This window comes from Sinocyclocheilus grahami, unplaced genomic scaffold (genome assembly GCF_001515645.1).
Source record: "Sinocyclocheilus grahami isolate Dianchi unplaced genomic scaffold, SAMN03320097.WGS_v1.1 scaffold106.1, whole genome shotgun sequence".
NCBI classification, from domain to species: domain Eukaryota; kingdom Metazoa; phylum Chordata; class Actinopteri; order Cypriniformes; family Cyprinidae; genus Sinocyclocheilus; species Sinocyclocheilus grahami.
In genome coordinates this window covers 1793957-1806738 of record NW_015505285.1, presented here as the reverse complement: position 1 = coordinate 1806738, position 12782 = coordinate 1793957, and the positions used below count along the sequence as shown (strand labels likewise).

General features: G+C 39.9%; 1 protein-coding gene across 4 annotated transcripts in view; it reads left to right on the top strand.

The window, feature by feature from the left end:
* The window catches only part of LOC107588626 (zinc finger MIZ domain-containing protein 1-like), a 136852-nt gene that overhangs the window by 115279 nt on the left and 8791 nt on the right, over positions 1 to 12782 (top strand). For 2 of the 4 annotated variants that reach the window (XM_016276786.1, XM_016276789.1), the window contains 6 exons: positions 2372 to 2407; positions 10675 to 10810; positions 11395 to 11509; positions 11593 to 11810; positions 12138 to 12333; positions 12427 to 12714. In XM_016276786.1, the coding sequence (XP_016132272.1) occupies positions 2372 to 2407; positions 10675 to 10810; positions 11395 to 11509; positions 11593 to 11810; positions 12138 to 12333; positions 12427 to 12714 (989 nt within the window). Of the gene's footprint in view, positions 1 to 2371; positions 2408 to 10412; positions 10440 to 10674; positions 10811 to 11394; positions 11510 to 11592; positions 11811 to 12137; positions 12334 to 12426; positions 12715 to 12782 lie in introns of those variants that run through there. The other 2 variants (XM_016276791.1, XM_016276790.1) reach the window with 2 other exon arrangements.

Below are 12782 nucleotides of genomic sequence, written 5' to 3'. Positions count from 1 at the left end.
GTGGGCGGGGGGGTGGGGGCGGGGGTGGCGGTGGGGGGATGGCTGTGCCCCTGATGTTTGTATGTTTAGAAAGCCGGCTTCATCTCTTGTGTTTCTACAGCAGTGTCTAAGTCTAGGCATGATCCCTAGATATTTATAGTAAGTAGTTGTTTCTTGTAACTGCTACAGGGCGGCAGTTAAAGCGTCGTAAGGATAATATACTGCTTGAGCAAAGTCTACAGGTTCCTGTGAAGTTTTGTTAAAGCTCTCGGCCTCGGAGTACATGCTGATGGGGAAATAAACAGCAGTTTGCTGTAATGAGGATCCTGCTGTTCAAGTGTGAAACTTCCTCCTCAGTGGTGAGGAGCTTTTAATAGCTCGGTGCTCTTTGCCGTGTGTCGTTTTTGTTTGCTGGATTTACTTTAAATAAACATGCAAATGTTATGCTAACATATTGGCATACTAATGTTTTACACTAGTTAAATTTTCCTAAGCTGTCTAAAACTACGCTAGTTTGTCTTGAGGTTAAGACAGTAAGACATCTCTGTGTGTTTTCTCTGAGTATTGTTTTTAAAGGTTGTATTTGGATATTAGAATGATTTATGGTTGTTGATTGTCTAATGTATAAAATGAATAATTACTAAATTTATAGTAGTAGTAAAATAGACTTAAATGTGTCATGTATTGCTGCATTTACAGTAAGTGTCTTAGGTTACAAAAGAGAAATCACAGAAATAACATATATTACAGGTTTTATTTTACAGCTTTAGCTGTTAGAGTGCAAAACACAGACTAGCAAATGCATTTCATGAATTTTCCACAGACAATGATAAAGTGCCATTGCCCCAGTGCAAACATTTACCGTTGCCCTTAGTTACAAAGTGGATGCAAGGTAAACATCTAAAGAAGTAGGCTGTGTTAACAAAGGAAACGAACCATAAACTGTCAGATTAATGCTGAAGTTTGTGATAGGATAGTTTGGATTTTAAATTCTGAATGGATGGGAGGTGTTCAAAGACAGTAATATAGACATCAGTCTAGTGAACTGTGTTAGTTGGAGAATTATTAATTATTTATATTATTCATTATTCATAATATTCATAATCGTAGCTATTGTAAGAAAATTTGTTCAAAAAAATCATTGTACGCTGATCTTTTAATCTGATATATTTGTAGTAATTTCAGAAACATTTTATACACCAATGTTCAAAAGTGTGGGGTCAGTAAGATTTTTTTTTTTTTTGGAAAGAAATTATCAGCAGGGATGCATTAAATTGATTAAAAGTGATAGTAAAGACGTTTATAATGTTTTCAAATAATTCAAATAATCTTTTGAACTTTCTGTTCATCAAAGAATCCTTAAAAAAGTATAATACTTTTAAAAAAAATATTAAGCAGACTGTGATAATAACCCATTTTCAGCTGTGATAGTAATAAGAAAGATTTCTTGAGAACCAAATTATTATATTACAATGATTTCTGAAGGATCATCTGACACTGAATACTGGGGAATGCTAAAAATTCAGCTTTGCCATCACTGGAATAAATTGCATTTTAAAATGCATTAAAAAGGAAGACTGTTATTTTAAATGGTTATATTGTTAAGCTTACTGTAGAAATACACAACCAATCAATGATGTGTATAAGGATATGAATGAACAGCTAAGATTGATGCACATGTACAGTGTATCAAATTCATCCTCTAAATCATTACAATCACAGTTTTAACCATCTGTGCCTGAATTGTCTTGTCATAAGGACCTGTTATGAAGTCCAATAGAGAATTTCCATTAGTAATATAGGGTAGTCATAGCCTGTAGGAAAAAAAACGTTGACGGTTGAGTAGCGATATGCTTGTTAATGACTAATTTGATATTTAGATGTTTCCTCATACAGTGACAAATGTGTTAGTCATATGAAGCGTCATCAAGATTTATGCACATTTGTCCAACTGTAATTTAAATGATGTGTCATGAGAGATTCTGTGGTGTATTTTTGGACATATTTGGATTTGTAGATGTTGGAATGTCATGTTAGGATTTTAGAATAAAATTCAAAAGAATCAAATACTCTTTGTTAATACTTTTAAATAATACTATTATTGTGTTAGACCATAATTCTAGATTACATTTGAGTTGCTTAGCCTGAAATTTCTGACAAATGTGCAAGCACCTGGAATATTTCAGCAAATGCATTGATATTTAGATCACTTCTTCCTCTGAGATGAGAAGTCAGTGTTTCACAGAGCCAGGGTTAAGAACCTCGTTAAGTCCCATCAATTCAACCAGGACATCAGTTCACCCATTGATGACGTCAACTCTGCTTACTGATACTATCTTGTCTTAATATTTCTTTGCCCCCTTGAGTAAAATGTTGAATTTGAACCCTACAGAAACCACCACCTGCAGGAGATGTCAGAGTGACACAGGTACTCTTCTGTGTTCTAGCATTTTTTGGCTTGTGAAACACATCTAGTGGAGAGCTCTCTCTCCTTCTCTCTCTTCATCATCATCACCCTGGGCATTCATTCTGTTTTTTTTAATTCATTCGTACGCAGTCACAGGAGATGAATCACGATGACGCAGACGCTTTTGATGTGCTTCCTTTGTTGCGGGGGGGTCATTGGCTTCTGACTGAGCATCCATACCTGTTTCACAGACGCATGGGCTGCACTGTCATCTCAGATTATCCTGGGATTTTCTCCCATCATCTTTTGCGAAGGCACTCTGTAGGTTTACTGCTCAGGTTTTCAGCTTTTTTTCCAGACTGTGCAGCTCATTGAACAGGAATGACGTCCCCTTTTGTGGTATTTTATGTTCAAAACAAAGCCTTCATCCGTGTGTCACTCACTTCTAGGGCTGCCCTGTGTCACGTGCCAGTCTTTGTCAGCTCTTCTCCGTTTCATTGCAGTCATTCATTCCCATTTTAGCCGAATCTGTAGCGACAATGCACTGTGCCGTGTGCTTCAAATTCCTTTCCAATTCAAAAGAGCATCAAGCTGTTTCGATTCTCTCAAACAGACAGCAGAAAGTCAGCGAGCGCACATTGTGCGGATGTTACTGCGCTGTAGGAGGCGCATTACATCTGTCACTGACAGAAACAGACAACGACGTGATCGTTTATTTATGCATTCAAATGAGAAATATCAGTTTCACCTGTTCAAGCAGCTACTCTGTGGTTGTGTTTTTGGAGTGTTTTAATCTGACTGTATGTGTGTTGTGCCAGAGAGTGTCCTGAATGGTTACGTCACCCGTTGTGAGCGGAGGTCACTTTGTGGCCTGTTAGCCTCAGTTAGGGGTTAATAACTCTTGACTTGTGTGAGTATGTGTAGACTGCACTCAGGTTCAGTGCTGGCCTTAATTAATATGTGAGCCTCTCGTATGTGAGGACCTGCTCTGTGTCATTAGTTAATAGTAGTGTGCTGCCTGAGCACATGTCTGCCATATTGCCAGTCACTGAGAATGGAGGGAAGACTGTTTCCATAGACTTCACTGTGCCACAGTTCTTTTTTTACAGTTAGAACATCCCTATTAGCAGGCCCAGATGGAATCTGCTGCCGTTTTCCCCTTTTTCCTATACCTTTCCTTTGTGATCGATGGATCACGTAGGATGTGATCTTTTTTTGTTCTTTTTGCAAAATTCTTCACATGCCTTTTAGTAAGTTAAGTATGGATATTACTAACATAGTAATTTAAAAAGCTGCGCTAGTCAAAATTCCAACATATTCTGTGAATAAGAAGTGGACAGGACATAGATTGTGTAATTCTTTTAGTGAGGTTGGGCCTTTGGCAGAAAATCAGATATTGAACTTTTATTTTTGGTAAACATGGTAAAATGTGTTCAACTGACCTGAAAATACTATGTTCTTTTCTTACTGATAGCAGGAAGCATAAGCAAATTAGCCAAAATATTTAAAGCTGCAGTCTGTAACTTTTGGCACTCTAGCGGTTAATAAACAGAACTGTATGAGTCTTGCGGAAGACCATTGTAGCCGGAGCTACTTCTCTCTGTTTATGTCTATGATGAATCACGCAGGTTCCGGGCTACTCCGCAGCGGTACCTGCCCGAACCAATCTAAAATAGTCTGAATATAAACACTTATTATAGGTGTACCTTAGTGATTCAGGACAAGCCAAAAACATGGTTTGGAAAATGGATTTATGGTGTACTCGCTTATTATATAAATTTTGTAAATTTTGAACACAAAAAAGTTACGGACTGCAGCTTTAATAAACTAACATGTAATTGGAATGTGTTGAACTTTGTGAACTTTTGCAAAAAGAACACATGCATGCCTATTAGTCAGTTAAGTATGGATATTACTAACACAGTAATTTAAAAAAAATCAAAAATATGTTTTAGCTGTGAGAATTTTGGCTCTGGCATGATGTTTCCTTGTATACACCGTTATTAGCTTGTGTTTTTCTAGTCTTTTCTTGTATTCCCTTCACAAACCTGCATTTTTCTGGTGTGTGTGTGGTGGTATTACACAAATCTCTATGAAGGCTGTTGGGAAGTTCTCCTTTAAGCTGCTTACACTCACTGGAAAATACCTGCATTAACAGATTGAAGTATTTAGGATGGATACATTTGAGGAATTCGTAAAAAATTAGGCTGAGGAAACCATTATTTTCAAATAAACTGGTTATCCGCAACTTGAACTAAATTCATAATCATTTTCTGTTTTGTTTTTTTCATTGCATGAATGACTTGAAAGCTTTGCATAAAAGCTAGTTTGTCATTTTATAGTTTTCAATAACAACAGCTTTTAACAGTTTCTACAGTGGTCTCTATCGCCCATGGCCAGCATCTGCTGTTGGATTTCTCTATGGTTGGTTTTAGAGGTCAGGTAAGGTGCTGTGATGATCTTAGTAAGGTGAGGATGAAGGGCAGACACAGTATGGTCATGTGGACTAGCAGGGTTGAGTATTTTCACTAAGTGGTTCAGGAAGGTCAGCCGACATGTCTGCCAATTCACTGTGGCATCGGTCTGAGACTCTCACGGATTCACAAATTGAGAAAAAAGGTCTCTGAGGACATTTGAAAATATGGCTTGTGTTATGAATTACAGCCACATTTCATGTTCTAGATGTCCTCGTGAGGTTTGAAATCTTCCCACTTTCCAAAGCTGCACTAGTCAAAATTCCAACGTATTCTGTGAATAAGAAGTGAATGAGACATAGATTGTGTTATTCTTTTAGTGAGGTTTGTTTAAAGCATTACCCTTGTTCCAAAGCCTAGTGAACTGCCTACCTAGCTTTTTGAAGCATTGTGGGTTTAAAGCATCATTTAAAGCATGTTTTGTCTTCCAAGATACCAATTTTTTTTTTTGCCAAATTTGAGCCAAACCTGCATCCTTTACCAAGAAAGTAATACTTAAATGCATTGTTACAAGCTCTGAAAAAAAATCCAAGATGGTGGATGAAATCAAAGAAAAGTTGACTGCAAGTGAGCTTAAATTCCAGGAGTGAAGTTTATCGATTAAAATGGTATGAAAAGAAAAACAACTTAAGACAACATTTGTGTGTGCTGTGTATGATCATATATATTGGTGTTTTAGTTTATCAACATGCTAACATTAACCTCAATTGGAATCAACTAGCAGAGTGATGTTTATATAGGTGTGTTGTCTATGTAGATTTCTTAAATCAGTCAATTATGAGGTCCCATTTCATTTAGGATGCTGCCTGTGTAGGTAGTAGGACAGCATGGCAGCTCAATAGATTTTTGGAACAAAGCCTTTGATTAAACAGTTAAGTTTCCACTTGATTTTAGCTCAACTCCCTTGTCCAAACCACCTTTTACTGGCATCTACCTTTTATTAGCAACATCATAATCAAAAAGCTCATAATTAGGCATTGAAGCCAGTAAAACCGAGAGTTTGGTCGAGAAGGGGTGCTGGCAGAGACGAAGCAGCCAACCTGAGAAGGAGTGACAGGCAAACATTCTTGGGGCTGCTTCAGAAGCGATTTGGGTAACCGAGGGTGACCTGGATTCCCTACATACTGGATCATTTGGGGATTTACCCTGGTCAGTTATTCAAAGCCCACTAAACCTGCTTGGAGAGCCTCTTCTCTAGACAAAGAGCAGACAGGGAGGGGGGTTGGTTTGTGTAGTGTCTGTCTCTCTGGTCTATTTTGCCAGAAGTCTGTAGAGCCACAGGCTGTTGTCCCCTCAGTAAGATGGTTTCTGGTGCAGTCTGGCACCTTTAGAAATGGCAGAACATGGCTAATATGAGTCACAGAGCTTGTATGGATTGCATGGATCTTACAGTTTTAGCAAATGTTGCTGTCTGCTACTTTGGAGTGCTGTCTTTTTAAAAGTGACAAAACTGTCTTAAAATTATTATTGATCATATTTGAGATGTAGGGATTTTAAAGAGGGTTTTGTTTTATTGTAGTTTTTTAATGTAATTTTTACTGTTTTATTTTTAATTTGGCTTTACAGTTTAGTTATTTCGCTTTTATTTTATAATTGTTACTTTCATTTGTACTTTTTTATTTAGTTATTTTAGTTTTAGTATTTTAGTGCCAAAGTTAATGCACTAACTTTGGCACTAAAATATACTGATGTTATCTAAAAATATATCTGATATCATCTAAAAATGTTTAATGTTATTGAATTTTAAAAGTGGGTGTCAAGTTTTAGAATATACCATATATTAAAAACATTTGTGATCATTTTTGTTTTAGTTTAGTTAATTTTGGAGTCAGTTTTCCTGGTTGTGTTTTTATTAACTACATTAACAAAAATGTTTGACTAATTTTTAGTTTTTGTTAACAGTAACACTGGAAGCACCGCCCACCTTTTCTTCAAAAAAGTATGTATTTATATTAACATTTTAACTGTTTTATGATGACACAATATGCCACTGTACACTGATTTGTAAACACTGTTAATGTCTTTGTTCTCACCCTGAAATGATTTCTTACACTGTGTTTAACAACCGTTTTTGAAGCTGCTGTGTTGTGATAAATGGCACACTAAGTATGCTAAGTCTCAGACTGTATTAGAGTCTGGCTGGTGTAAGCAAACCTCAGTTTTATCATCTGGCATGGCTTTGTGAGAGCTATGCTCTGTGTTGGTACTCGTCTCTTCCTGCTGGGATCACTGCCTGGTGCACACCGCTGTGAGCCAGCCTTGCCACCATAATGCCCGCTGACATAGACCCAACACACAGCCATGCCACCGAAATGCCCATTGCCACAGAGCTACAGTAGCCTACTGCCAACTTAACACTCAACACAACCCTTTCTGGAGCAGGTGTCTGGCAATGCGAGCAGAACTAAATGAGGGAAGGGAGGCAGATGAAAGAAAAACTGAGAGAGGCGTTTTAATACAGGGAATGAAAGAGAAATGTGATTAATGCCGATTTACTGGTGAGTAAGGATTCATGAATATCATTTGTTAGAGAAACTTTCCTTTTGGTCCTCTCTGCTGCTATTTGGTAATGCTGTAAAATACAGTGGGATGTAAGGACAGCATGACTGCTTAACAACAAAAAAAAACATAATAAATAATAAAACATGCATGATTTTGTCCACTTTAAGTCAAATAATTCTAAGAAAGCTCCTCTGTTCCTCTGCGCTTGCGCAGTTGTCTACTTGCACAACAGGAGTTCTATGCAGGCGTGACTACTGCAGATTAATTAGATGTCGTTTGTCTTGAAATTCCTCCAATCTTGAGACATTTTGTTCTGCTGCTGGTGCTTCTTTGTGTGGCAGGGTTTATGCAAAATATATTGTATGTACGCTCAATGATATCTTTTCTGTTACTGGAGCATTTAAAGAGTAAATGAGCTAAATATTGGACCAAAAATCTGTGCATCCCTATTGATGAGAGAGATCGCGTTACAGTAAACGTTACGCATTAATATGACAGCACGGCCCCGTGGGTAGTGTTGGAGGCAATGATGTTTGCGGGAGAAATGGTGTAGCTGTATTCAGCAAAGTGAGAGGGATATGGTACGCTGCCGGAAGGTGTTGATGATTAGGTTGTTTTTCTGTGAGTTTACTGGTTGAATTGCATGCAGGAGAGCTCTAGTCTTTGTTACATGTGGGAGGCATGCTAGGCGGGGAACAACAGTTGAAAATTGGCAGGCGGCGTCTGGCTGTAACCTGTCCTATGAGCTCTAAGTTGGTCTTTTGTGAGAAAATAGCAGTTGCCAGCATGCAGAGGTAGTGATTTAGCTGGCCGATAAGCTCTCTGTAATGGCAGGGTAGAGTAATTCTCATTGAAGTAGGTGGGTGATTCCAGCCTCCCGCTCCAATCCTGCTGGGACGGCTTTCACGCCTGTCGCAGAGAGGTGAGAAGCGTTCTCTCTGAAACAGACCCCTTTGATATATTTACACAAACGCGATTTTCTCACTGTAATTGTGTGTTTGAACTTGGAAGGGAAAGTGCGTCAGGTGCCACTGGGATATTGAATAACTTAAAGCTGTTTCTTGGAAGAGCTCCAGTTCAGATTCTGCAATGCATTAAGGGTCCATGAATTTTATTCTGAAATGGTTATTAATACAGGAATTAAATGACTAATGTCACACAAATATGAATGAAAATTCCGCTCCATTACTTCAATCCTCCTGTGGTTCCAAACCTCTTAGACCTTCTATCTTCCTTAAACCACAAAAAATGATGTTAGGTCGCAGCCCTTTAGCAAAAAAAAATGCCAACCAGGGCCTGTCCAACTCAAAAAATGACAAAAATCACCATAAAGTATCAAAAACTGTTCCATACAACAACTTTGTGTGAGGAACTGATCGAAATAAATCCCCTCCACCTTACTTCTCATTTGTGCATTTTCTATATATGAAAGTTTGGAATGACATGAGGGTGAGTAAATAATTTTTGTGTGAACTATCCCTAAAGTGCAGACTGTGGTAAATAAGACTGAGGTGTGTGTTTTTCAGGAGCGTGTGTGCTGGTTTACGTTCCCCCAGCAATAAAAGCGCAGGAGAGAGCTGAGCAGTCTTCATAGTCATTACTGGCTGATCGATTTAGAGAGGAAAGAGCCAAGACAGACGTCTGTCTCTCTGCATCAGACTCTGAGAGAGACATTCTGGACTCTTGACACCACCCTCTCTGTTCAAATAGCCGTAGCAGGGTTTTTTTTTTCACTCATCTACTGTCTGTGAAGTAGATTTAGAGAAGAAAGAGGGGTATTGTTCCATGTATGAACTCGACTTAGGGGAAAGAGAATATTTTATAAGGTCCCTTACACAATCAGTTTGATGGCAAAGGAAGACTAGAGGTGCAGCACTACTGAAACAGTTCCTGGCTTTTGTTCTTGTTCTGTCAGCGTGTGATACAGTTTTTGGGAGAATATTTTTTCTTCCTTGTTCTCTGTGGGCAGCTCTGAGTCATTCTATGAAACAGGCACCTTTTTTTATGTTGGAAAGGCGATTTTTAAAGTACATTGCTGTATGACTTTAAATATTCTGCCAGACAAAGAATGTCTTTAAGTGCTAATAAATTGCATTGTGCCACCTCAAGTTAAATTATTATTTTGTGGGGCTCCGAACATGTGACATTGGAAATGTGATGAGGTGGAACATTTTTAAAAAGTGTTAACATTATCAGAATTTTTTCTAGTTTATATAATTAGTTGAATATGGGGTATTTGTCAAATGTTAATCTTGTCAAGCATGTAAAAAGATTCATTCTGGAAATAATGAGTAGAACTAACTTTAGAATGATTATTTGATTATGATGATTATTTTAAAGTAAATAAGTAATGTGATTAGTTAAATAACCTGGATTTATATATGTTTAATATGTTTCAGTGCTACAAATCTGAACCCAATTTTAAAGTTAAAACACTTCATAGCAGTTGTTTGTGTTTAGTGCACTTTATCAGATGTTGTTGACACAAATGGTACTCTTGTCATAGAATGACTCAGCTAGTAGTGAGTATTTATCTAAATAGTGTCACTTGGAAAGTATAAGGACCGTTTGTATGAAGAGCACTTAAATGCAGCACTCGCATTTCAGCCGTGTGTGGCGTGTAGAATCGATTAGACCAGGATCTGGCCACATGCCAGCTGCTGCCATCCCGAACCAACTCCATCACCATGGCGAGAGGCTCGTTTTGTCACCCCTCTCAGGAGTAAAGTGCTGCCAGGACACATCACCGGCATGATTCACTGTCCTCAGCACTGATTCTCATCTCCCATTTCTCGCTCTTTCTCTCCCCGTCCTCCGTCATCCTCCCTTCACGAGAGGAGAAGACAGGTCTTCTGTGGTAGTAGCACTGCTTAAAGTGCACTGCAGATGAAAAGCATATGATCCTATGAGAAGCATACTGACAAGCTATTATAGAGGATCCCAAGCATGCTTGTGCCGCTGCTGTTATTGTAGTGACCTCTAGTGGTAAAGACATGAACTGATTAAGATTTTGCAACACTATCACAACACTATTGCAACACTGGCATCACTGATGGTGATCACTGCTTACACTTAAGGTTAGATTTGAACTGTAAAATATACAGACATTCAAACATAAATTACACCTGAATTTGTCAACGTGTTAAGGAAAGATGTGCTAATACTTGGCAGTGAGTTTTGCTCCTGCTAAATAGCAATCTGAAGATAAAATAAGCAAGATGTTAGCCAACTGTTTAGCTAACAGGTGATTTGTCTCTGTGCCAAAGATCCTTCCTGATCTCTCTTTCTCTTTGTCTGTCTCTTTCTCTCCAGCTCTCCTGTCGTCCTGGTGCGAGGAGCTGGGACGGCTGCTCTTGTTGCGGCATCAGAAGAATCGTCAGAGCGATCCACCGGGCAAAGTACCCTTGCAGCCGCCCATGAACTCCATGAAGCCCTCACTCTCACATGGGTCAGTACCCAGACAAAACTCTGCTCTAACCCGACGCTTACTGGAGCCGTTCCAAGCAATGTTAAACTTACAGTAGTCTCGCCCCTTTCTCATAATTTCCTCCTAGTGCACTCATCCAGCACAGAATTGTTTGTTTTTATATGTGGCATGTGATCTTGAAGACGAGGCTTTTCCGAGAAGCCATTGACCAAGCTTTTGTTAACAGCTCTGTAAACATGACATCACTGAAGGCTGTGCAGATGAAATTCATTCTCACAATGTTCCAAACAACAGCAGATAAAAGCATGATATCGTAACATTACCATCTAGGTACGTCAACTAGAAGTTAATAGAGACTGATAGATTGCCAGAGAAAATGCTGAGGAAGTTCACTAGCTTAGTGATGTTTTATAGAACATTTTGTGCTCCAGGGCTGGTGATTGGCCACTTTCGCAAACATTACAGCTTCTTTTTCATGGAAAAACTAATGTTCTGTATTCAAGAGGGAGCTTTTCTTTATCGGGCTGTGTTGGAGTCAACTTTACTCTCTCAACACATGTTTGATGCCCCTGATCTCACTTTACTGTTTGAACACTGTTTTGTAGTGATGGGTCCTTTCCATATGACAGCGTCCCCTGGCAACAAAATGCTAACCAGGCCCCGGGCTCGCTGTCGGTGGTTACGACGGTGTGGGGAGTTACCAATACATCACAAAGTCAGGTGAGTCACGCGTATAGTGTCACTGTATGAAAACAGTAACAGTGATAACATTGATCTTATAACAGATGTTGCTTTTGATCTAGGTCTTGGGTAACCCCATGGCCAATACTAACAATCCCATGAACTCTGGAGGCAATGCACTGGGGACGGGTATATCAGGCAACAACCCAGGGATCAACTCACCTCAGTTCCCTGGCCAACAACAACAGTTTTCAGCCAAAGGGGGATCCAACCAGGCCTACATGCAGCAAAGCATGTATGGGCGTCCAGGGCACCCAGGAGGAGGAGGCTTTGGTGGAAGGTAATATTTCAAGCATTAGAGATGCCGTTCCAGACAGGATGATGGGAAGTTGTTTGACAAAGTTGCTTTGCATCACTTTGGGAGATTCAATAAGCTATAGAAGAGTCTCCCATTAGTGATACTTGACACATGGTTTTAAAGCCCAGCCAATACTCAGTTCAAGGATGTTTTTCTTGAAAGGGATGATATCACCTTCTTGCTGTGCCAAGTGCAAATCCAGGAAAGATTAATTTGGCCTTCCAACAAGTTTTATTCCAATAAATATACATTTTTGACTGTGTAAGCTGTGATGTAGATGTTTATGTGTTGTGTATTGCTTCTGCTCAGTTACCCAGGTGGGCCGAATGCTCCAGGTGGCATAGGCATGCCCCCTCATACACGACCGCCCTCTGATTTCACCCAACCTGCTGCTGCTGCCGCCGCTGCCGCCGTCGCTGCCGCCGCCGCCACCGCAACAGCTACTGCCACAGCAACCGTGGCAGCCTTGCAAGAGACCAATAAAGACATGAACCAGTACAACCAGGTTGGTCCCTCACTGGTTTTGGCTTCTTACCCTACCCTGGGTTTCTAAATAAATCCTCTTATTCATCTGAACTGCCGTTGGCCTTCTCCACAGGTCTGCTCCTCTTTCCAGATGGGGCCTACGCAAGGCTACAATAACCAGTTCATGAACCAGCCAGGGCCCCGTGGGCCCCCGTCCATGGCTGGAGGCATGAACCCAGCTGGTATGGGTGGTGGCATGAATAGCTCCAACATGAGTGGCCCGCCAATGGGTATGAACCAGCCCAGAGTCCCAGGGATGCCCTTCGGTGGCCACGGCCAAAGGATGGCTCAACAGGGTTACCCTGGACCCAGACCTCAGTCCATGCCCATGCAGGGCACCAAGAGGCCCTATCCAGGAGAGGTAAGACCACCAATGGCTAAAATAGACTTTCAGCAGATATTTTGTATTGGCTATTTGTGTTGGTGAGC